The sequence below is a fragment of the Nyctereutes procyonoides genome, unplaced genomic scaffold (genome assembly GCF_905146905.1).
Source record: "Nyctereutes procyonoides isolate TBG_1078 unplaced genomic scaffold, NYPRO_anot_genome, whole genome shotgun sequence".
Taxonomy (NCBI): Eukaryota; Metazoa; Chordata; class Mammalia; order Carnivora; family Canidae; genus Nyctereutes; species Nyctereutes procyonoides.
In genome coordinates this window covers 9659966-9684812 of record NW_026575034.1, presented here as the reverse complement: position 1 = coordinate 9684812, position 24847 = coordinate 9659966, and the positions used below count along the sequence as shown (strand labels likewise).

Genomic DNA, 24847 nt, shown 5'->3' with positions numbered 1-24847 from the left:
GGTCACAGTGCTGGCCAGTGCATCTTGGCGCCAGGCTGGCTCCCTGGCTCTGGTGACATGGTGCCGGTTGGAATGGGCCTTCACTTCCTTGGTCACGTGTATGGGTGAGGATGTAGTTCCGGAGGATGGGGGATGGGTAGTATTTGCCACCATCCAAGTTTCTCCTGGATGCATTGCCCTGTGCACGGGTGCCTGGCACCTTTGGGAATTCGTGGTTACTCAGTGGCCTTTACTGCTGCCTGCTCACTCGAGTGATCCAGATTCCCTTCAAGCGTCTCCTCTCTCCTTGGACTCTGGGCTCAGTCAAACAGTGGGGAGGAGGGAGATTAGATTGGTTGATTTGCACTTTAGATGGGAAGCCCTTGGCGAAACAATGGAGTGGAGTCACTCCGCACCAGGGGCATTTGCATCTTAATGGGCAGTTGCCTGACCCAGAAGCTGAGAGGGAAGTCTTGGGTGGTGGTGAATGTGCCCTTAGCCGGGAGGGTGTAGAGTAGTGAGGACTGGATAGAGGAGACTTAGTCCAGTGATGGGTGAATGGGTGAATTCATGATTTTCAAATTAGGATTTTTAGAGACCTCTGGTTGGGGGGAGATAGTGAAAGAAGTAGAGGAGGGAGGCTCAGAGATCCCCCTATCCTTGTTTGAAGTCCGGTAGTTTCTTATGATTTTTTTTTTTTTTTTTTTTTTGTTAAAGAGAGAATTCTGCTGTAAAACCTAAGTTTGAAACCTAGTGAGTTGGGTGACCAATCCCTTCTAGCTCTGAGATGCACTAATTCTGAAATAGCGGGAATCCTGGACACTAAAGAGGCAAGGCCCTGATCCCTTCAAACCCCAGAACTCTGATGACGACGACAACAACGACACACCTGGTGAAGAAAGGGGGGTGGGGGAAGGACCAGGAGAAGGATAAAGCCTATTAGGACTTGTTTAACCTTGCCCCAAGGGGAGGGGAGGGTGCACTGGGGCTGCCGGGGAGGGGAAGGCAAGCCAAGGCCAGTCACTCTCAAGGTAAGTGTGTGACTTGGGGTCCATGCTCCGTGTGCCCCCATCCACTCCCAAGTCCATGTCCTTGGTCCCTGCACATCACCCTCAGGAACAGGCAGGGGTGAGCTTAGTCAGTTTATTATCCCATGCCTTCATGGACTGTTTACACGGACGAGCACCAGAGAGCAAACGGGGTCGCCCTCACTGGGGCCATGCACGGAAGAGACCCAGAAACAACAGGATAAGCCCTCACAATATCCTCCTGATGCTTGGCCTGGGCCGGAGCTCACATAAGGTACTTTGACTTCTGCAGACTTTCAGTGACTGATGCTAGAATTGACTTGTCATCTTTGTCTGAAAGAGCAAAATAAGTATTTGTCAGTGTTAACGTTGGTAGGAAGGCAGACTCCAAATTGCCGGACGTGCAGTGAGGGCCCCAGTCTCCCAAGGTCAGCTGAGAGTGTGGGACGAAGAGTTCTTATTCTACACTTAATATTTGCCAAGCATCGCGCCAGGAACTTCCATCCACTATCTCATTTAAGCCTCCAAACAGCCCTAAGAAATGGATGAGAAAACAGGCTCAGAGTGGTTTGCCAAGGTCACACGGCTGGAGAGCAGTGGAGCCAGGGCCCTGGGCCCATGAGCTTACAACCAGAATTAAGTTGTCAGGGATTTCTCTAGCTGTGGAATGAAAGCTGGATGTCTCCCACCATGCCTTCCCTGGCCCAGTTCTGTCGCACAGTTCAGCAGCCGCTCTGGAGGCATCACCTCAGTGCCAGACACCTGGCTGGGTATTTGAGAGACAGAGCAACAGAACACGGTAGTTTCCCCTAAAGAAAGGCACCTACCGCAGGACACAGTGGACTGCCACGGAGAGTTCAGCGAGTGGCAGAGGACGAGGCTGGAGAAGTAGATGTGGGGCGCAGGGGACAGTGTGGGGAGCCTTGCTGGCTGGGATTTTCTCAGGAGGATCATGGAAAAGTTGGGGAGTTTAAGCAAGAAGGGAGCAGGGCAGGTCAGCTTTGCAGTTAGACTTCATGTCTACAACTAGCCGTGTAGTTGTGAAGATAGTGTGTAGGAAGAAATATAGGCACACACACTAGCAGAGGTGTGCCCTGTGCAGAGGAAGGGTCTCCACTAGGGTTCCCTTCGGTCCTTCCCCCATTTGTATTTCCCAACTATCCTTATCCTAGACCAGCAGCTTTCAGGCTTGGTTCCCTATCAGAATCACCTGTAAAATACTGTAAACATAAAAATTCCTTCCAGAACCTTGCTGCAGAGATTGCGACTGGTGAGTCCGGTTTAGGCCTAATCACCAGTATCTTTTGCAAAGGCAAGTCTAGGCCCCCCAAGGGCTACAATCTGCTGAGGGATTGCAGACTCCCCAGTCTGCAGGGGCCAGGCGCCTAACAAAGGACATCCAGAGGATGGGAGAGAGGCGCCCGTAAGGCCAGTGGGTGAGTGTTTACACCCCCTGATGTTGGAGAAGATGCAAAAGCCGTGCCAGGAGCCGGCCGCCTGGGCGCACCCCCACCGCACCGCACCCCCGGGGCCCCCCCGCGCGGGGCCCTCACCGTAGACCGTGAGCGCGCAGCTGCTGCGGTCCTTGCCCAGCTCGTTCTCCACCAGCACGCTGTACTCGCCGCTGTCCTTGAGCGTGCAGGTGGGGATGACGATCGTGCAGACGCCGCTGGTGGAGTTGTACCAGAACTTGGAGTTGGCCGTGATGTTGACGTCGCCCTTGTAGAGGGTCACCGTGGGCCGCGGGTTCCCGAGGAAGGCGCAGGTCATGGTGCAGTCCTGGCCGCGCAGCACCGTGTGCGGCTTGAGCGGGGTCACGAAGCGCGGCGCGTGGCGCCAGTCCTTCTGCTGGTAGGGCTTCAGCGTGGCGCTCAGGTCCTCGACTGCGCGGGCGGGACGGGACGCGGCGGCCGTGAGTGCGCCCCGCACCCGGGCCCCGCACCCTGGACCCCCGCGCCCCGCACCCCCGCACCCCACACCCTGGACACCTGACCCCCCGCCGCGGACCCCCGCGCCCCGCACCCCGGACCTCTGCACCCCCGCAACCCAAGCCTCCGCACCCCGTACCCCGGGCCCCGCACCCCACACCCCGGACCTCTGAACCCCCGCAACCCGGGTCCTGCACCCCACACCCTGGACACCCGCACCTCGGGCCCCCGTACCCCGGACCCCCGCACCGCGGACCCCCGCACCCCGAGCCCCGGACCTCTGCACCCCCGCACTCTGGGCCCCAGACCCCCACACCCCAGGCCCTGCACCCCACACCCTGGACACCTGCACCCCGCATCCCGGACCCCCGCACCGCAGACCCCCGCGCCCTGCACCCTGGACCCTCACGCCTCCTCACCGCGGACCCCCGCACCACGGACCCCTGCACTCCGGACCCCGCACCCTGCACCCTGGGCCCCGCACCCCACGCCCCGGACCCCCGCACCGTGGACCCCCGCGCCCCGCACCCCGCACCCTGGACCCCCGCACCGTGGACCCCCGCATCCCGCACCGCGGACCCCCGCACCGTGGACCCCCGCATCCCGCACCCCGCAGGACCCCCGCACCCCGGACCCCCGCACCGTGGACCCCCTTGCCCCGCACCCCGGACCCCCGCGCCCTGCACCCCGGACCCCCGCGCCCCCGCACCGCGGACCCCCGCACAGTGGAGTCCCGCACCCCGGACCCCCCGCGCCCAAGGCCACAGCGGCCTGCGCCTTTACCCTGGTGCCTGAGCTTCCCGTTCCGCCCCCTCCCCGCCCTTGTCACTCCAGGGTCCCCGACCAAAGCCAGGTGCGCGGGTTTTCTTTTCCCCTTTTGCAGACCCAGGAGCCCTGACTTCTTTCCGGCTTCCGGCCCATCGGGCTGCCCCCCCCCCCCCCCCCCCCCCCGTGTAGTCTCAGCCTCCTCTGGCTGGGCACGGCCTCAGTTTCCCGACCCTGGCTCCACCCTTAACCCCTTCCCTCCCTGGACGTCCTCCTCGGAGACCCTCCGCAGTCCTCGGCCCCGAGGGTCCCAGGGTGGCGCTCAGCTCTCCACTCCTCGCCCAGGGGCACCTCCACCTCAGCCCCACCCCTCAGAGCACCCACAGAGTATCTTCTCTGGGCTGCGGGAGTGCTGCTGCTTCTCTTCCCAGCGTCCCTGACCTTGGCCTTTCCCCCTCCCTGGCTCTCCGATGGTACCTCAAATCTTTCCTCCCCCTGGCAAGGCCCATGTCATCCCTGCCAGCCAGGGGGTATCACCCAAACCCCTGAGTCCCCCCCCCACTCACTCTTGTCCTTGTTGACGTGCCAGGTATCCTTGGAGTCAAGGGGGTCGCTGTCACCAATTTCGTTCCGGGCCACCACTCGGAAGTAGTACTTCCTGCCGGGGAGCAACCCGGTCACCGTGTACTTGTTGCTGAACACGTGGTCGGCGGCCGTGAACCAGGTGGCGGTGCTGGCATCCCGCTTCAGGATCACGTAGTGGGCCTCGCTGTCCTCCTGCACGTCAGGGCTGTGGTTCCAGGTCAGAGTCACTGTGTTGGGGACCTCCTCAAACAGCTGTAGGTTTGTGGGCGGCCGTGGGAAATCTGGGAAGAGCCACAAGGTGCATCGGCGGCCCTTGGGGGCCTGAAGAATGTGCCCCGCCCCGGCCACCTGCCACGTCCTATGGAGTGTGGGGTAGATAATGTCCCTTTGAGTTCAGGCCGCTGGTGTTTGGGAGGCAGCAGAACTATTTCTGAGGTGTAGCGCTGCCGCCTACCAGCCCTGTGAACCTGGGCAAGTTACTTATCTTTTCTGAGACCATTTCCCCATTTGCAAAATAGGGTTGACAAAAACTACCACAGGGACGTCGAGTAAAGTGCTTAGAAAAGTGGAAACAAACCTCCCCATGAAGGCAAAGGCCGATCAAGTCTTGCTCTGTGGTGCCCGAGAAGCCTTCACCATCTCGAGGCATGACTCTGCAGGGCCAGGAACTCCAGCGGTGGGGAGCTATATTTTGCAAGTGTGTGCAAGGCTGCCTCCCCGAGGCCTCCGCCTGCTGTCTTACCTGTCACACGCACGTGGATGTCATAGGATGCCTCTCCAAACTCGTTCTGCAGCAAGATGCGGTACACCCCTGAGTCGGAGCGCTTGGTGCTGTTGATGAGGAACTGGGAGTGGTTTTTGCTTTTGGTGATGGTTTCCCGGCCCTTGGTGGGGATGCCGTCTTTCTGCCAGATTACATTGGGTGGTGGTGACCCCTGCGGGGTGACCGGAGATGGCACTGGGGTCAACCAGGTGATATTTTGGCCGTCTTGGTTAAGCGGTGGGCATCTGGGGGCCAGGGTCTGGGACCACTCACAGAGAAGGCAGTGTGGATGCAGAGGGCTGTCCCAGCGCGCACCACCATGTGACTCTTCAGCCGGGCACTGAGGTCAAACTTGGGGGCAGCTGTGATGGGGACACAGAGGTGGGGCCATGGACCTCTCTCTTGGGAAGACTCAGCTTTAAACCTCCCCCAGAGCCTTTCCCAACCTCTCCTCCAAGCTCTCACGACAGGTCGTATAGACAGGGGGCAGCCCCAGCGCTGCGAAGCATCTAGTTGTTCCTCATCTGTTTTCCCTTATTAGTATGTAAGACTCTAGGGCATGTCCTGTGTCTCATTTGTTTCTATATTTCTTTTTTTTTTTAAAGATTTATTTATTTATTTATGATAGAAAGAGAGGCAGAGACACACACAGGAGGAGGGAGAAGCAGGCTCCACGACGGGAGCCCGACGTGGGACTCGATCCCAGGACTCCAGGATCACGCCCTGGGCCAAAGGCAGGCGCTAAACCGCTGAGCCACCCAGGGATCCCTGTTTCTATATTTCTAACATCTCCCTTGGCACACAGTAGATACTATTTGGCATACAGTGAGTCGGTTTTTGGGGGTGGGGTGGGGATGGGTCACCCCCAGCTCTGTCCAGGTGCAGGTATGGATGACTTCTTGATCAGAGCATCACCCAGTTTTCCCCTGTGGCATGAGGTCCCAGGGAAGAAAATATGGGGTAGGATGTTGGGGCCTAAACCCCAGCTTTCTCTGCATCCTCACCTGGTGGGGGCATGGCACGGACCCCCTCATCCAGCTCCACAGGCTCCCCGACCCCAGCCTCATTCACAGCCCGGATTCGGAAGAAGTATTTCTGCCTCTCGGTGAGGCCTCCCACCGTGTAGCAGGTGCCCGAGATGGGGATCTTTGTGCACTTGGACCACTCCTTAGTGTCTTCCGCCCGCATCTCAAGGATGTAACCGGAGGGGGGGTCTCCCTCTGCAGGCTCCCGCCAGGCCAGGGAGATGCTGGAGTTGGAGGAATCAGACACGTGCAGACCCTGCACCAGGCCTGGGGGTTCTGGGTGGCACAGACATCCAGTTGGCCTTCCGACTCATCTGTACTCCATCCCATGCCCAGTTCCCGCAGTCAGTAACCCCGAATCCTAACTTTCACCACTACTGCCTCCAACTCCCACTTTACACTTTGAGCACCAACCCTGAACACTCAATAACCGCCAGATTCAATTCTCTCACTGGCTCCAGCCTTTCATGCTTGAAGTTAATACCCTCCAAATCCAACATACCCTATACCCTCAATCCCCCTATGTTCTAAATTCCACCTTTTAGCCCAGCCATCTCCACCACATCCATTCATGTGTATTACCCCCATCTCACCTCCTAAGCTCAGCACTCTCCCAACCATCTACCCGATAGCCCTACCCAACCCTCAAACATGCCTCTACCACCTTAACCTAACCAGAAACGCTCAAAGTTTTATAACTTTTTTTTCTACCCCGCCTCTTTCTTCACTGACTCTCAATCTTTATTTGCTGGCTTTCTTTTGTGTGTGAATCCTGTTCCTCTTGTTAGGCTGTCAGCTCCCAGAAAGTGGACACTGTGTGGAGGGGTCATCCTATTAGACTTTCTCAGAGAAGAATTCTGCTGTCTACCTTGAATGGGCTAATTCTACTATATTGGGGCTTGGCATCCCCCCTACTCACTGACGGGGTCCTTGGCTACCACTGAGTTGGATGCCATACTGGGCTGTCCGGGGCCTGCCTTATTCACAGCTATAACTCGGAATTCATATTCTGTGTCCTCCAGGAGACCATCCACGGTGCACTTGGTGTCTGAAATGGGAATTTGAGGGGTCATAAGGCAGGGGATCCATGAGATGGGAGACCAGAGAGTGAGAGGACATGGAAGAGGGGGTTATGAGTTGCTATTAAAAACCCCAAAGGAACTGGGGAATGAAATATGTTCAGGGTAGCAGGGGTACATAGGTCCACCCAGCAAAACCTCCCTTGGTCCTCCTGGGCCTCTCTCCCTAGGACTTCACCTTGGATGGGGTCCTTGTTGACTGGCACCCATAGGTTACTGCCTTTCTTTCTCCGCTCCACAATGTAGCCAAGCACTGGGGCTCCCCCGTCCTGGGTTGGGGCATTCCATGTAATGGTCATGGCCTCTTTGGTCACATCAGTCACTTGAGGCTGGGAGGCAAGACCAGGAGGCTCTGTGGGAGACAGAGGGCAGAGGTCAGAAGGGAGAGCATGTGGACAGTTGCCCACCCCATGCTGATCTCTGGCTCTCTCCTTAAAAAAAAAAACCCAATGATTGATTCTTAACTCTTAACAAGTGGGGAGTTAAAAAAAAATACCATCACCAAAACCAATGGCTGGGTTTTACTTCCAGATAGTTTAGTTTATTTGGCCTGGGGTGGAGGCCAGGCGTCGGCTTGCTTTTCAAGACCTCAGGTGATTCTGCTGTGTGGCCAAGACTGAGAATCACCAACTCGCATCTTCCAACCTGAGTCATCCCCAATGCCACAAGTGCCCCCCTTTCATTTTTCCAGCATCTTAAGGTACTTGATGCATGGAGACATGGAGACCAATCGGGAGGAGTGTTGCAAGTAGTTAATTAGCATTCATAATTAAAATGCCAATGTTGTCAAGGGTTTTCTTTGAGAAAAAAAGGATAGATTCAAGGTTATCTCTAAAACAACATCACTTCCCTTCGCATTTGGGATGATTTCTGAAATGGAGAAACAAGTGGCGTCATTTCCCTGGAATTGAACGCAGTTCTGATTACACGCCCCGGAGTGTGCCGTGCATGTGATCTGAGAAAAGTCGAGAATTCCTGCCCGAGGCGATGTTCTGCTGTTAGTCTGGATTCCGTCTGTCCCATAGGATAGCTAGAGAGGGGCCCCAGGGAACTGCCCCACAGACTGGCATTCCTCACCGTCTGAAGACCCCGTCCTGACCACTGAGCTTCCCACTGAGCAGGGGCTACGTCACTGACCTATGGGATTTCCCGCAAACACTTCATCCGTCTCCAGCGGGTCGCTCACTCCTTCCGAATTAACCGCCAGGATACGAAACTGGTAGGCTTTCCCCTCTTCTATCTTGTTGGTGGAGAATTTCGTGAATTTGCTGTCCACCTCGCCTATCTTAATCCAGGACTTCTTGCCGACCATCCTCCGTTCGACTATGAACTGCGTCACAGGCCGCCCGCCGTTGTCCTTCGGGGCCTTCCACTTCATGTGCACACAGCTTCCCGAGAGTTCCAGGAACTCCACCCGGCCCTGGGGAGGCTTGGGACGGTCTGCGGAAGACGATAGCATCAGAATGGGAGCAAAGGATCAGAAAGGCTTTATGTCACCTGCCGGAGGTCCAGCCAAACTGGGGCATAGTTAGATCCGCTCACTAACTGAGGAGTTTCGCCACGAGTGGGCGGCGACCTTACCTGCCACGAATACCGAGGCTTTCCAGGAATCTCCAGGGAGCTTTCTGGATCCCTCACCCTGCTCTGTGTTCACTGCCCCTCCTGGTAAGACTTGCCCAAAGAGTTTGAGCCTTGGCCGCCTGAAACTCTCACTTGTCTAGGCATGAGTGGACTGGGGATCTGGGGGACCCCTGCCTTAGCTGATACCCCCACCCTCCCCTTGTGTCCTTCCAGACAAGATCATCCCTCCTCTCAGCTTCCAGAACTCCAGTGCTTTCCGGTATTGATAGTTTATCTTACGCTATAATTACACGTCGGCTAGTTTTCACCCCTTTTGGGTCGAGAGACTGCTGGGATACCTCCATCTCTGTGTCCTCAGCGCTGAGAACACAGAAGAAGGGCTCAGTCATCTGCTGAGTTGAACTGAAACCCAAACTTTCTCAGTCCACAGCTCGATGGTGTGGGGTGTGTGTGTTACCTGTTGAATATGAGCTCAGTAAGGCCAGCCTCTCATCTCTTTCCTTAGCCTTATGTTCAGACCCATCTCAAATCCCATTCCTACCCCCTTTCATTTTTCTTTTTCTTTCTTTCTTTCTTTTTTTTTTTGAAGATTTTATTTATTCATGAGAGACACACACACAGAGAGGCAGAGACACAGGCAGAGGGAGAAGCAGGCTCCCTGCAAAGAGCCCGATGTGGGACTCGATCCCAGGATGAGGATCACACCCTGAGCCAAAGGCAGATGTTCAGCTGTTGAGCCACCCAGGCGGCCCCCCTTTCATTTTTCCAGCATCATTTTATCCTCAATCCTATATCACCTCCCATCATTCCATTTCACTTCAACCCCAAAACTTCCCCACCAACTTCACTTCTATCCCTAAGCCCCACCTCTTTCACTTCATTTCTGCCTTCCAACCATGTCCTCATCTCCACGTCAATGACAACCCTTAATACTGGAAGGTCTATTATGTGTTGTACACTGCTAAGTGCCTTAGATTCACTTGAAATAGATACCAAACAAAAAACCAACAAAAACCAAATCGTCCTGTTGCAGGTAAGAAGAAACTGAGGCTTCAGAAGGTGCCTTGAATTGCCGAGAGCCACAAAATCAGGAGTTGGAAAGTGGGCTTGTGGCTGCAAAGCCAGCACGCCAACCCCATTGTCAACCCCCTCTCCAGCTCTAGCCCCGTGGGGAGTGCTGAGCCCCAGGTCCCCCAGCCCAGCCCGGCCAGGGTCCTGCCCTCACCCAGCACGCTGAGGTGCAGAGAGGCTGTCGCTGTGCCGTGGTCATTCTTGAGCTTGAGCAGAACCAGGCCACTGTCCTCACGCACGCAATTTGAAATGGTGAGCAGAGCCTGGTCTTCCCCACGCTCCATGGACACACGTTCCTCCTCCGTCACCTCCACGCCGTCCTTGTACCACGTCACTTTGGGCAGCGGCTTCGCCCGGAAGGGCACCTTGATGTGGGCCGTGTGGCCCACCTTCACAGTCACGGGGTGTGCGGCCAGCGCCTCCAGCACGGATGGGTCGATGGTAGGAGGATCTGTAGGGGGTGGCGGGGCAGGCTGGCCCAGCAGGGATCGGGGGGTGGAGTGGGGCGACGAGGGGTGGAGGAGGACCCCGCGGGGGTCGGGGAAGAGCTCTGCGCTGGCTCGTGGGCCGGCCGGGCGTGGATGAGTTTCGCCGCGAGTGGACGGCGGCCTTACCTGCGATGAATACCGAGGCTTCGCTCTCTGCGCCCTTGGCCCGGAAAGTGTACTTGCCCTCGTGCTCCGGACCCATATTGGGGAAGATGATTTTGTGCACTGCACCCTGCTTCACGATCTGCACGCCCGGCAAGTCGGTGATCTGGGAGGCGGAGGGGGCGGGCCGGGCGTGAGTGCCAACGTTCGCCGAGTCGACCCCTGGCCGCCTGGTCCCCTCCTCCAGCCCCTGCCTCGGACCTCCTTGCCGTCCTTCAGCCACACGCCCTCCACCTTCTCGTCGTTGAGCACTACGCACAGCTCAGCCGGGCTCCCAGTGGCCGCGTGCACGTCAGACATCCCGCTCTTCACTGTGGCCAGACGCTCTGGGGAGAAGGGGTGCATGGGCTGGGTTAGGGTGCTGGGGGCGGGAAGGGACTCACAGAAAACGTCTGGTGGCCATGGCTAAGGGAAGAGGCAGGGGTGCCGCGTCTATCCAAGTAATTTAGGATTGGCAGAGGGTTTGGGAATGGTCAGTGAGCAGTTGGTGAATGGTCGGGTGGAGGGAGGAACTGGAGCAAGTAGGTGGGAGGTTGGGGAAAAGTCCCTTGCATTGGAAAATGGCCAATGGGGGGCTTATCATTGGAGGATGGTCCGTGGGGTCTTAGGATGCTTAGCTGAAGAAGGGGGGGATGTGGGTAGTTAGGGGAGTTGGGATGGCTCCTTGTGGTCATGCTAGACTGTTTCTAGGAGTTGAGGGTGGTCAAGGTCAGTGGGGAGTGGCCAGGGCTAGTGAGTAGGGGCTGAGCAGGGTCAAGGAGTATAGGATGATCAGGGCTGCTAGGGCTGTTTAGAGCCTGAAAGTGAAGGATGGATAAAGTCGAGGGATTTTGGACAGAGTTCAAGAGATGAGGTATCATCAGGGTCTAGGAGGTAGAGATGGTCAGGGCCTGGGAGGTCATGGAGATGGTCAGAATTGGGAGATGGGGGTGGTCAGAGTGGGGAGGTAGAAATTGATCATAGTCTGAGGAGGGCTGGAGTCAGTAGGGGGCTGATCAGTGTCCCTGACAGTAAGGAACTGTCAGGGTTGGGTGGGATTGGTCAGTGGGCACTGACAGGGTGGATGTGGATGTGTACCCTCCACAGTGACCATGGCAGTACTGTAGTATTCAGTGGGGTCTCCATCCTGCATGGCCACCACGGTGTACTCGCCACTGTCACTGAGAAGTGCATCCTCAATGACCAGCTCTGCTCGCTTGCCCTCATGGCTCATGCTGTACTTGGTGCTGCGTTCCAGCAGCTGCCCATCCTTCTTCCAGTGCAGTGTCACATCCTTGGATGTCAGCTCACACTCGAGGCATGCGCGGCTTCTCTCTTTCACACGTACATTCTTGAGGGTTCTCACAAACTTGATGGGGATGCCTGCGGACAGGTAGGCTTGGATCTGCACCCAACCCCCAACTTCCCTTTTCTGCAGCTACCTGCTACCTTGCTTCTCTTTTTGGTCCCAGAAACACGGGGACTTGTGACATGGGACGTGTGCAACATGTGATCTATAGAGGTAACTGGCAGGAAGAGTCCTAGCTCTGCCCCTTAACTTACTAGCTGACTGTATGCAATGCATTCACTTTCTGAGTCTCAGTTTCCTCATATATAAAATGGGTTAACAACTCTCGCCTCCTCACAGCACGTCAGTCAATATCTCTAATGCCCCTTTGGAACTCCAGCCATAATTGCATTGTCTTTCTGGTGTCTGGGCCTTTACACATGCTGTTCTCTCTGTTGAGAATTTCCTCTCTTCTTCCCCATTTGCGGAAAGCTGAACTCCTTTTTGTTCTTCTTGCTAAAGCTTGGACATCACCTCATCACGTCTTTTCTGACATTACCAAGTAGTGCCCCTTCTTTGGGTTCCCACCATCTCTGTGTCTCCCTCCATCACGGCCATGACGATTCCATGTCACACGTGTCAAGTGCGGTTCACATGTATGACATGCTTCTTGATGTACCCAGCATCATGGGTAGCTCTCTAAACTTGCTCTAATGTAAGAATGCAAGTGGTTAAGAGTGAAGGGCTATAATATATGACATTAGAGCCAGAAAGGCTAATCATTTCTTGACCCACGATCCCCCAACTAGATCATAAGACTCTGCTTGAGAACTTATGTTCTAATTCCATTTTCACACCTGCTTCCCCCACTACACTAGGAGTTAGTGGAGAAGAGAACCTCCTGTTTTTCTAGTACCCATTACAGGGCCTTGCAAGGAGAGATGGATGGATGGATGGATGGATGGATGGGAGGATAACTGCCCACATGGAGGTGACTGTGGCATGAGGCCCACCCCTAAAGCTCTGGTCCAACCACTCACGGTCAATAGTGAGCTGGGCCTTCTGTACCAGGTCCCCCACTTCAGCAGAGAACTCGCCAGCATCACTGAGTCTGGCATCCTTAATCTTAAGTGTGTGAGTCAGACCATCCTCAGACACTGTGATTTCATACTTTTCGTCCCTCTTCAGCTCCTTCCCATTGAACTTCCACACAAAGTTAGGCACTTTCTTGGAGAGGCGGATCTCAAATACAGCTGTCTGGCGCTCTGTCACCTTCCCTGGCTTCATCTCTCCCAAGAACTTTAGTGGCTCATCTGTGGAAGAGTAGGAGGGGCAGTCACTGGGCTGCAGCCCGGTCTCTCCTGAGGGGTGGGGTCTTGAGGGGGCATGGAGATTCAAGGATCACTGGTCTCCTGTAGCCCACAACTGGAAAAGCATCCTTCCTTTCATTCTGCTTGTGAACCCCTCCCACGATGTCCGTATGGTCTCCTCCCCAGTAATGTTAACATGGCAATTTAAAAAAGTACTTACATACTTTTAGATCTGTGCCAGGCACTATTCTAGCCAATTTGCACATATTAATGCATCCAATTCCCATGTAGGTAGATTTTACTATTATTCTCCATTTTACAGATGGGGAAACTGAGGCAAATAACAGTTAAATAACTTGTCCCAGACCACAAGTTCATAATGACAGAAGCTGGGATTTGAACCCCAGTAATCTAACTCTGGAGACCGTGCACTTAACCACGATGCCACACTGCCCCATAGCACTTCCTGTCTCATAGTCCTGTCCCTCACATTTCCCACCTCCATTAATGTCCATCCCTATGCAGTTCTCTCTTGCATAGCCCCACAGTCTTCTCTCCCCAGCTATTCCTCCCTCAACCTGACTGTGTCCTCCTGGTTCCCCCTGATGCCCACATTCATACCCAGCACTGTGAGCTCTGCTGTCATCCGCTTGTCACCCACGACCAGGCTGTAGGTGCCTGCGTCATTCATATTCACGTTTGTAATAACAAGCATGTGCTTCGTGCCCATCTGCTTCACATCATACTTGCCTAGGGAGTACTGGATCCTCAGTGGTTCATTACCCTGCCTCATGAAACAGGTAGAAAAGCTGATGAGAGACTTTAGCAGGAGACTTCCAGAGGTCCCCATTCCCCAAGGCCAGCCTGAGCTGGGGGTGCCATGTGTACCTCTCTAAGATCCCCAGACATACCAGAGACCCTTGAGATCTCTTTAGCCTCATCATCTGGCACAGTGGAACCCAGGAGCCCTGCCTCCCCTGAGACCTGAACTCTTAATGTGACCTTCAGGACTACCTACTTCAGCCTTTCAGATGGGTAGACTGAGGCACAGAGAGAGGAAAGTAACTGTTGCAAACGAAAAAGCAAAATGATGGAACAGCTAAGAATAAAGCCCAGCTCTCAGCCAGTTTCAATCATACCAGCAGGCATCCTTTTGCTGGGTTGGAGGAAGGGACCTGGTTGATGGATAATGAAAGGGGGTCTGTGAAGGGAGGAGGTGAAGAGAGGAAATGATATTGCCGAGCAGGCCCTCCCTAGGTGCCCCCACGCCACCTTCATCCATATCATCTTGACATTGGGATCCTTCAGCTCCATGATGCAGTCAAAGACCACAGTGGTGTCAATCTTGGTCTGTATGTCTTCCAGGGGCTTCAGAATCCGGATGGTCTGTGAGATTGTGATAATAAAATGGCAGGTGTCAGGGACATCTGGAGCCTGACCAGTCTGTTAACGCAATTCTGGAGGAACCCCCTAAAGGTCTGGGGAGAAATGACTAGGCTGATTGGATAGCTATGCTTCACCCCCCGCCCCGACTTCCTGCCACTGAAAGCCTGCAAGACTTAGGGGGAGACAGATATGTGATGCATGATGAGAATGAGCCACCATTCGTGGAACAGTCATTGTATACCTGGGCCCATTACATAAGTTCTCTAAATCTGGTGTAGATGCTTAATAATTGTGAGTTGGTTGAATGAATGAATGATGACAACACAAAAACAAATGAAAGAGGAAAGTAGAATCTTCATTTTGCCAATGAGAAACTGAGGTTCAGAGAGATGCCCAAGTTCACATAGTTAATAAGGCAGTAGAGCTGGGATTTGAAATCCAGGTCTGTCTGACTCCGGAGTCCATGCAAAAGCACGTGAGGGGGTTGTGGAGAGAGAAGACGTAAAATGAAGGCAAGTTCCTTTCCTGCTCTTGCCTTTGAGCATGTGTGTGCAGGGTGGAGAGGCCTTGCCACTGGGAGACACACAGGCACTAGCGCTTTTGGAGAGACCCAGACCCCGGCCTGCAGACCCCTGCCCCACTATAGGCACTGACCTCCACCTCCACTTTCTTCATCTCTTTGAGCTTCTTGAGCAGGCCCCGGAAGTCGGTGAAGCCGTACTCCATGCAGACCTTCTCAAAGTCCTTCTTGGGCACCTTGGACAAAATCTCCAGCATCTCTTTCTCACCTATTCCCTTCTTCTGCTTCTTCTTGGGAGCAGGGGGTGCCCTGCAAGGAGGTGGGTATCAAGCTTGGACTCAGCACCTCCCTCTGAAGACAAAGGGAGCCTCTCCTAACCTTGAGATTCTCCTCCCTACTTCATCGGTTCTTGGAGCCTGGGCCATTAACTCAGGGCCCTGCTGAAAGGCCTTGGAGAAGCTCTAGCCTGGATGGTAGAGGGACAGCACCCCAGGCAGAGGAGCTTCCCAGCCTCACCTCTTCTTCTTTTTTTTTTTTTTTTTGCAAACACACGAGGGTTTATTTACAAGCTCGAGCTTGGGTCCAAGTCTCACCTCTTTTTCAACATCTTTTTGAAATCCATTTTCTCTTGACCTGAGGACAGAGAGATGATCAGGGTCAGACAGGGGGAGTCTGGTCCCTGAGAGGAAAGGCCAGGCGGAGGGAGCTGGCTCACCTTCTGTCACTAGCAAAGACACAGTGTAGATGGCATCTGCATGGTCATTGCTTGCGATGCACTTGTAGTTGTCAGAGTCATCGGAGGTCAGTGGCTCCAGCTGTATCAGAGTCAGGCCATTAGTGAGGGAGGGGGGACCCCAGGGAGACTTTCTGTGAGAAAGGAAAGGAGGAGGGCATGGGGGTGGGTGGGAGAGGAGCTGAGCGTTGGGTGTATGCTTCTGCATGGGATTCTCCTTCTAGGCTGCGAGCTGGAAGATAGGGACTAACTCTGAGTTGTAACTAGGAGCAGTTTCTGCCACTGGCATGGGTATTCCTTCCGTTAACACAGAAGTACTCCTCTGTACGAGGCACCGGGCCGAGCCTGAGCAAACTAGTGAATTAGGCTGCCTTGGCACCTGCCCGGATGGCACTTACAGCCCAGTGGGGCCTCAGAAGGTGCTCGCTGAATGAATTTGTGTAAGGGGTGGCCGGTAGGGGACTCAGCAGCTTGTGTGTGCTCTGTGGGGCTCAGAGTCCAGTAATAGGACCATGGGAGGGGAAGGAACCGAGTTCTGTCTGTGGGGGAGAGGGGAGGCTCTTTGCCCTTCACAACGGTATATCCTGGCAGGACCAAATGGGAGTCTCCCCGGACTTATCCCTCCTTTCCCTCAAGGGAGCCAGAGGTTGCAGAAGCTGGTTAGATCTAAAGATGATCAGCCCTTGGTGAGCATCTTCTGGAAGGCTCCCCTGAAGGGCCCAGGACCCCTGAGCCTCACCCCTACACTATGCTCAGCTCCTCCCCCTGTCCCTGTCCGCCCCAATTTAGCCGGCCCTCCTCCCACCACGCCCCGCCCCGTCTAGCCGCGCCCACACGCTTGGCCTCATTTTCCCTTTGGCTCTCACCTCTGGAACAGCTGGATCTCTTCCTGGTGGGCTTGCCCCTCCTGGGCTTTGCCCAGCTCTCCTTGGCCATGCCCCTGACTTTGGTCCCCTACCCTACTCACTCTAGCAAGGCCCCAGCTCCCGACCCGGCTTCTCTTACCCTCCCCTCCTCTCGGCCAGTGACAGCCTCATGTCCCATGGCCCGGTTCTGGGGCCGCCCCGTGGCCCTCTGATCCACGAGGGGGCTGCGGCATGCCCTGGGTCCCTGCCTCTGGCCTCATCCCTAACTGCGTCTCAGGCTGGGGTCCCCGCACCTTCAGCACGTGCTCCTTGTTAATGCTGTCGTAGAACATCTTGGCCGACTCCTTGATGGGGATGCCGCTCTCTCTCTTCCAGGAGATGTTGGGTTTGGGGTTTCCCTGCACCCGGGCTCGGAACACGGCTTTATCCCCTGCAGTGGGCGCGGGACGCAAGTTCACCTCCAGGCCGACCTCCTGCCCGCACCCTGCCTCCGCCCTGGGCAGGGAGGGACCCTCAGCCTGGCGCAGCCCAGTGGTGGGGTCCAGGGGTGGGGGTTGGGAGGGTGCTGGTGGGGTCCAGGGGTGGGGGTTGGTGGGGGGGTGCTGGTGGGGCCCAGGGGTGGGGGTTGGGGGGGTACTGGTGGGGCCCAGGGGTGGGGGTTGGTGGGAGGGGTGCTGGTGGGGTCCAGGGGTGGGGGTTGGTGGGGGGGGTGCTGGTGGGGCCCAGAGGTGGGGGTTGGTGGGGGGGGGTGCTGGTGGGGGCACTGGGAGACGAACGGGAAGCACTTAGGGGTGTGGGGGCGCCACGGGGAGTGCGCACCCTCGGACGCGGTGACCGGGTGGGGTTTCTCCACGAACTCTGGGATGCTCTCGCCCGGAGGGATGTCAGAACTCCGAGTGACCAAGCTGAAGAACTCTACGGTGCTCGAGGACTTGCTTGTCACGACTTCCTCTGTGGTGGCAGGTGAGAGGTCAGAAGGGGCCCCAGGCGGAGCTCGGCCGGCTCCGAGGGCCCATCTCTGCTCCCGGGCCCTGTCTGGAGGCCAGCGCGGGGCCTTGGGCCCGGAAAGGACTGGAGTCAGGGGCCCTTGTGTTAGGGCAAATTCCAAGCACCAGGGGGAGCCAACCCCTCTTACCTTTATTGGACCACATTATTGGGTCCTTTTTTTTTCTTTTTTAAGATTTTATTATTTATTTGAAAGAGAGAGAGCACAAGCAAGGGGAAGAGGGAGAAGCAGACTCCCCGCTGCGCAGGGAGCCCCTGGCGAGGCTCGATCCCAGGACCCTGGAATCATGACCCTAGCCGAAGGCAGACGCCTAAAGCACTGAGCCAACCAGGTGCCCCCTAATTTAAAAAAAAAAAGACTTCTTTTTTTTGGGGGGGGTGTTTCTTGATCTCTTGGGCTTCTCTCCTAGAAGGTCTGTCCCCCAATAGTGTTAAGAGGGGCAGGGGCCCTCTGCTCAGGAGGCCTGATAGTTTACTTGAGTTCTGCTGCAGGGCCTCCCCCTTTGCCCTCTGTGGTTCTGCAGTGATTGCAATGGGAGTAGTAATGATTCTTGAGTGAGGAACAGGACACATTCCCACTCCAGGGGGGCCATAGTGGAAATCTCCTTATCTGAGAGAGCGTATTCAATGTGGGAAGGTCACTCTGTATTTGGAAAATGAAAAGTTGTATTTGCTGTATACACTACCAAAAATCGTGTTGGCCCCTGAGCTGACAGTTAAAAACAATTGCTCTGATTCACAGAGTACTCTTCTTGTGTTAGGAACTGTGCTAAACACATTTCAGAGGTTATTTTATTTAATCCTCACAATACCCCAGTGAAGTAGGTGCCTCTATTATCACGACTAATCTGAAGGACTGAGATGCAAAAAATGTCTTAAGAAGCCCTGCTTTTAGTCCTCAGTGGTTGAGCATCTGTCTTCAGCTCAGGTCCTGATCCCAGGGTGCTGGGATTGAGTCCCACATCAGGCTCCCCACAGGGAGCCTGCTTCTCCCTCTGCCTGTGTCTCTGCCTCTCTCTGTGTATCTCTCATGAATAAATAAATAAAATCTTAAAAAAAAAAAAAAAAAAGAAGCCCTGCTTTTAAGTAGCAGGCAGGAAGCAGTGTGCAGGCTGCACCTGACCTGCAGATGTGTTTTATTTGATCTCTTCGACAGTTAAACAAAAGTAGCCCTATATCTAAAAATTAAGAGATTTCACATAAAAAGACAGGTTTCTGGATTCTCATCACTGAGCTCATAATCCCTATAGGACAACAGTCAGTGGGTGGTGAATAGTGGGGGCCTCTGTGGGTGGGGCATGTCCTCTGTGGTTCCCTTAGTCTTGTTTCTGCATTTACATTCCCTGCCTGGACCCTGCTGGCCAGTGGTTTTAAACTCTGGCTGAGTGTTAGAATCTTTGGAGAGCTGGAAACACACACACACACACACACACACACACACACACACACACACACACACCCCAGACTTATGTATTGCTATTTTTTCATTCCCCTTCCTCTCTCCCTGCTGCACTAAGATAATTCTACTGTGCAGCCAGGGCTCAGAATCACTGCTATAATCACTTGAGTTTGCAACTTCTGGTCTTGAGTCCCAGCTGTTGCACTTGCCCTGGCTTGCTGTCCGGGAGGAGTTGGTATAGAGCGTTCATCTGGCCCTGACCCCTGTGCACACAGCAGTTTGGGGGACTCGGCCCCTCCAGGACTTTGAGGGAGGGGCAGTGACCAGGGAGGAGATATTGGATATCCTGGCCCCTGGCCATCTTTTAATCACTTTCCACTAGAGACATGACTAAAACAATCTGTTCTGCTCTGAGACCATTTCTCAGCTTTCCCTTGGATCTGCTCTCCCCCAAGCCTGGTCCCCAAGGGTTGACAGCCTGGAAGCTTAGGTCACTTGTTTATGTGTTCATCCTCTCTGCACTGGCAGCTCCAAATCTCCTGTTTCTTAAGTGGAGCAGGGTCAGCATTACTCACACCTAGGACGGTACCTACTTCCCTAGCTTCCTCTGTGCCCGAAAGTCGGCCATCGGAGATACATCCATTAGCCTACGGCTCTGATCTCCTCAAGCAATGAAGCTCCTCCGTCGCTCATACACATTCACGTGATTGGCTTTTCCTAAGCTGTTTCTCAGAAGATCTGATCTGTGGGTGAACATCCCAGGGGCTGAAGCTTTATCAAAGCACAGGTTAGGAGAGGGCTGCTCTTTGTACCTTGGGCTCCTGAGGGGCCCAGTACTCACAGAGACTGAGGCCGCCCCCAGGGGGTGGATGCAGAGGAAGAAAGGCTGCCCTTTCCCGATCCCCCCTCCCGCCCAGTCTACTTGCCTCCCACGATCTTGGTTGTCTGGGAGAAGGTCTGCACGTGGGTGGTGGAGCTCGAGAACTCCATGGACACGTGCTCCTGCAGCAGCTGCTGGTGGTGAATGGTCGTCATGGTGACAGCAGGCGTGGGCACTCACCTGGAGGACCAGGGAGAGAATGAGGTCATGAAGGACAAGGAAGGGAATAGGAGAGAGATCCAGGTGTGTGTGGTGTGTGTGTGTGTGTCTGTGTGTGTGTGTGTGTGTGAAGGGACAGGGCATGCGGACACAAGGGGAGGGCGAGGGGAAGTAGGGCAGCAAGCCTCTTCTCTCTGGCCTCTCTTTTCTTCCCTTTGTATCTCACTTCCCAGGATGGTTTGGAGGACTGGTGGGCCTGTCACCCACCAAGTAACCCCAAACCATTCCAACTCTCAGGGGGAGAGAATGTAGGGCTTAGATTTACCCAGGGATCCAAGGGGTAAGGCCCAGGGGGAGCTGAGGATACAGAGTGATAGCTACATGGAACTAGGGAGGCGGTGCCCAATATTTCATCAGGAGGGAATGAAGTCAGACCTAAGAAGGGACTTCCTGACTAAGCCATACTACAGTAGGCCTTAGAAGGAAGCGGACATTTTCCTCCTGGGCCCTGGGGACCCCTGGCATCGGTGGAATGCTAGGACAGATGATAGCATGTTTCCATAGTTCTGCTTTCATTTGTGACTGGGAAAGGACAGAGGTTGAGCTTTCTTTTCTTTTTTTTTTTTCATTTCTTATACTTAAAAAAATCAGTAATTCAGTCTCATAATTAATAAATAAAACAATATAAACATCTATATGAAGAGGCTCCCTCCCACTCCTGAGCTCCCATCTCCCAATCATCCCCCCACATGTAAGCACTTGTGGCCTCTCGGCTCCTTCCCAGGCTCCTTCATGCAAATACAAGTATATTTTTATCCTCGTCCTCTTTTTGCACTTCAGGTATTCCTATTCCGCCCTTTCTTTTTCACTTAATACATCTTGGAGAGCTCTCCATCCCAGTTCATAAAGATTTTCTGCATTCTTGCTAACAGCTACAGCATTTTGATGAATGGATGTTCCATTTTTGTTTAACCAGCATGGCACTTTTTCCACCCACACTTTATATATGAGGACACTGATGTCTGAGAGAAATCACCTGCTCGAGGTCACTCAGACTAGAATCCTGGCCTCTTGACCCCCAGCCCACTTCCCTGGAGGGATCCAAAAGCCTGGTTCTGAGCCAGGCAGTTCGAGGCTCACCTTCCATCTCACCTACCATGACATATCTCTGCCTGCTTCCACTCCTGAGTTCTGAGACTGTCACCGGCTAGACCCCAAGAGCTGACTTTTACTCCTCACCTGCTTGTACCCACTGAAACGTTGTCTATCAAAACTTTGTCCTACATTCTCCTTTAAGCTCTTCTTCACAGCTCATCTCTTCACTCGGGCAAAAGACCCGAGGGGCCCAACATCCTGTGATGGAAGCCGAAACTACCCCTCCAGCAGTGAGGACTGCCTGGACAGGAGCTTGGGCGGCCCAGACCACCCAGACCAGTTTGAGCTCAACTCCCGACTCAGACCTGTGCAGATGGACCGTGGAGCAACCAGTTATCTGCACCTTATTACCATCCTAAAATCTCCACCCAAGGAGCAGCACAAGCCTCCTTTACATACCATACAACGTACATGAGCAGTTTCCTTAGGGCGCACGCGCAACCTCATGCCCACCTCTACATACCACGACAAGGCTCCCCTATCTAAATATGCATCCTGACCGTAAATAAAAGAAATCCACTCGCCCTTGCTCGGGGAGTCACAGCTTTGGAAATGATTCCCCGTGATCTCCTTATCTGCTGCAAATAAGGTCTCCCTTGTGCAACAGCTCACCTGGGGTAGCTCCTACCTGCGACCCCCCAAGGAGCGCACTCACGCTATTTGGGTTACTCTGGCTGTCCTGCTCTGGGCTCCGAAGACAGCCGGCTCTGTCCCCTTCTTGAGGAAAGAGGGGAGCCTTACCTTTGTGTGATTAGTTCCTCCTAACTCCTGAATGCTGTGTCCAGGGCCTTGGGGGTGCAGTTATGCCTGGGCTATCTGCGGGCGGTCTCCTTCTTTTGCCCCAACAGTGGAGCCACCAGGAGTCACGGGTTCCTTAAATGTCTGGCCCCTTGGGGGCGATCCCTTACTGGAGCTCCACAGCTGCCCCAGCTAGATTGGCGCACTGCTCTGGGGGGAGGGGCGTGGGGGAGGTGTGGCTGGAGCCAGGGCTGGAGGGACTGCCCGGGACCAGACCAGACGTGGTGGTCCTGTTGGCGGAGACTTGGGTTCTCACTGCTGGTGGGTGCGGCCCATCTGAGCTGCGGGGCTCCGGGTAGTGTGTGTGTGTGTGTGTGTGTGTGTGTGTGTGTGTGTGTGTGTACGCGCGCACGAGTGCATGCACGCACATACACATGCATACGTACATGGGCCAGGGTCAAGGAAGTCTGCCATTTTGCAGAAATCCGGGGGACACCATTCACGTTGTTGTACTCCACGTGTGCAGTGTCTGCACAGCTTGAGTGGCCTCCCAGGGCCACCCTGGGGGAAGAGATAGAAATCTTAGCTCCCCTCGCCTTTCCCCCTCCTACAGCTCTATCCTTCTCATCTGGGTGGAGGGTGGGAGGGCCCAGCTTCCTGCTGGAGGATGGCTGGAGAGCATGCCCCCCTGCTCTGGGACCTGCATCCCGGCTCTTTGAGCGCCTCCCGGGTGTTTCCTCATTGTAGTATACCCACATACCCTCGACCAACCCACACGGAGATCTGATATCCTTTTAAGGACCTACTGGTTGGTCAGCAGTCCTGCCCTGGAGTGACCCCACCTGCCAGCAGCAGCATCACCACAGCTACTTTTGCTGCATCCCTGAGGGCAGGGGTAAGAATAGAGCAGGGGTGTCAGGGATGGCTCAGGATCTGAGCCGTGGGCCAGAGTCTCCGGGCCCCTTGGGAGAGGCCACTCTCAGCCCAGGCCTTACAAGGGAAATTTCCAGGTTGCAGCTGCTGTTGGGACATGTAAGGCTCATGGGATAAGTGGGTGGGCCAACAGGGAGGGGCCTGGGTGTGACCTAAATGTCTCTCTGCCCTAGCTTTGGCCTCTCTGGCCCATCTGTCAGAGCTCATGGCTGGCCAGATGCTTTGTTTTCTCTGGAAGCCTCCTACACCTGTCCTTGAGGCTCCCCTGGTCCAGGGCTCCTGGATGGGTTGGGGGTGATGATGCAGGAGAAGCCTGCCCGAATCAGTTTGGTGCACACTTCCAATCTCCACAGGCGGCACCAGGGAGTGTGTGTGTGTGTGTGTGTGTGTGTGTGTGTGTGTGTGTGTGTGTAGAGGGTGTACACAAACACCAGCTTACAGGGAGGCAGCGAGGGGAGAGGCAATCACACAGACCCGGGGGGCTAGTTTTGCTCAAAATGCTCCGTTTATTGCTCTATTCAATGACCACGAGCAAATTATAAAAAGACACCAAATGTCTCTGTCTGCCGTGGAATAAATATTTAAAGTCAGCAATAAAAACACGTGGCTCCAAGGTAACACAAGTTGCCAAGAGTCATGCATGCCCTGCTGCTGGGCTCTCAACACACGCGTTAACACAGGAACACACGCAGAGCTACACGCAGCGAGACTTCTGGGAAGGCTTTCCCACAGTGACACAGAAAAATGTTTCACACAGATCTGGGGCCCAGACCCCCCCCCCAGAGCTCCCCCTTCTCCCCACCCCCACCAGGGCCCAGGTCCTCTGGGTTCACAGCCCCTCTCTCCCCTTTCCTCCCCAGGGCCTCACAGGCTGGTCACTGCCTCCTGAGGGCATCTGACACCAGGAGGTCACCCCTGCTCTGATAATACTCCTCCTCCCTCCCAACCCAGAGACCTCTCCCCCTAGCTGAGATCTCTCTGCCAACTCCTCAGGAGCACCCCATCCTGGTCCCAATAACCAAAATGCCACCTGCCAGGTGGGACGTGGGGGTGGGGGCCAGAGGCAGGCACCTCTGCCGGGCTGCTTTGGGGCTGGAGCTCATTACCCCTTTCCCCGGGCCGAGGAGACACAGTGTCCGGTACAGACAGCAGAGATGGATGGACGGACAGACACGCTGCGGCAGGACATTTGGAGTGCGACACAGAAACGTTTTGGATCAAGTAGCAATGGAACCGTCGTTAAAAACTGAGGCCCCAGGTCTGCGTGGCATGGGTCAGGCCCTGGGGCCCCAGGCCTGGCCTGGCACATCACTCCCCCACCCCGCCCCACTCCCCAGTATGTACAGTAGGAAGAGCTATATTGGGGAGCAGGGGCCAGGCCAAGGCTGACGGAGGAGGGAAGGGAGGAGGGAGGGTGCAGACCGAAGAGGAGGAAGCAGGAGGGTCAGGGAGAGGGGCAGGCCAGGACCCGAGGCAGGGCTCTGCTTGTGGCCAGGGTGAGGGCCCCGACTCAGGCTGGGTGGTGCCCAGAGGACCCCAGGGCAGGAGTGCAGTCACTCTGGGGACGGGCGGGACAGCTGCTTCTCGTAGAGGCTCATGACATGGTGCACAAACTGGTATTGCTCGCACGTCTGGATCATGCCGCCCCTGCGGGTAGAGACACGTGGTGCAGACGGGGTTACTGGGCTCTGGGGGGGGGGTGATCCCCAAGCCCACGACCACCAGGCATTTGTGGGGGGCCTTGTCTTTGTGCTGAGTGGAGGAGCCAGTCCTTGGCGGCTACTGCCCTCTGCCCCTTGCTGCCCCTCCCAGCTTGGCCCGAAAGCAGAGACAGAGAGGACATGCCCCTCCACCCCAAGCCCCTGTCCTGCTCAACAGCTGTCCCTTTCCCCTCCTCCAGCCCCCAGCTGTCTGGACCCAGCTCCCGCTCTACCCATCCGTCCTTTCTACTTGCTGCCGGCCAGTCCACGGGCAGCGCGTCCTCTGGCCCCTCGCCCCATGTGTGCATCAGGCTCCCCCGGCTGCCCCTGGGACTCAAGCTG

The 24847-nt window shown here is 55.3% G+C and overlaps 2 protein-coding genes across 4 annotated transcripts in view; both read right to left on the bottom strand.

The window, feature by feature from the left end:
- IGSF22 (immunoglobulin superfamily member 22) lies at positions 1 to 20095 on the bottom strand. The gene is made up of 22 exons (XM_055317679.1): positions 19867 to 20095; positions 17356 to 17487; positions 16830 to 16966; positions 15653 to 15752; positions 15531 to 15570; positions 15072 to 15246; positions 14304 to 14417; positions 13653 to 13815; positions 12762 to 13034; positions 11532 to 11816; positions 10656 to 10780; positions 10419 to 10560; positions 9959 to 10255; positions 8290 to 8592; positions 7331 to 7504; positions 6993 to 7121; positions 6053 to 6349; positions 5322 to 5410; positions 5028 to 5220; positions 4267 to 4566; positions 2561 to 2890; positions 1 to 1340 (listed from the first exon to the last, which is right to left on the bottom strand). Exons 1-22 carry the CDS (start codon positions 19973 to 19975, stop codon positions 1273 to 1275), a joined length of 3975 nt encoding a protein of 1324 aa, XP_055173654.1. The 5' UTR covers positions 19976 to 20095; the 3' UTR covers positions 1 to 1272.
- Positions 20096 to 23625: 3530 nt separating this feature from the next.
- PTPN5 (protein tyrosine phosphatase non-receptor type 5) overlaps positions 23626 to 24847 on the bottom strand; it is a 53552-nt gene continuing 52330 nt past the window's right edge. For all 3 annotated transcript variants that reach the window (XM_055317824.1, XM_055317826.1, XM_055317825.1), the window contains one exon: positions 23626 to 24452. In XM_055317824.1, coding sequence (XP_055173799.1) covers positions 24359 to 24452 — 94 coding nt within the window. In that variant the 3' untranslated portion in view covers positions 23626 to 24358. The remainder of the gene's footprint in view (positions 24453 to 24847) is intronic.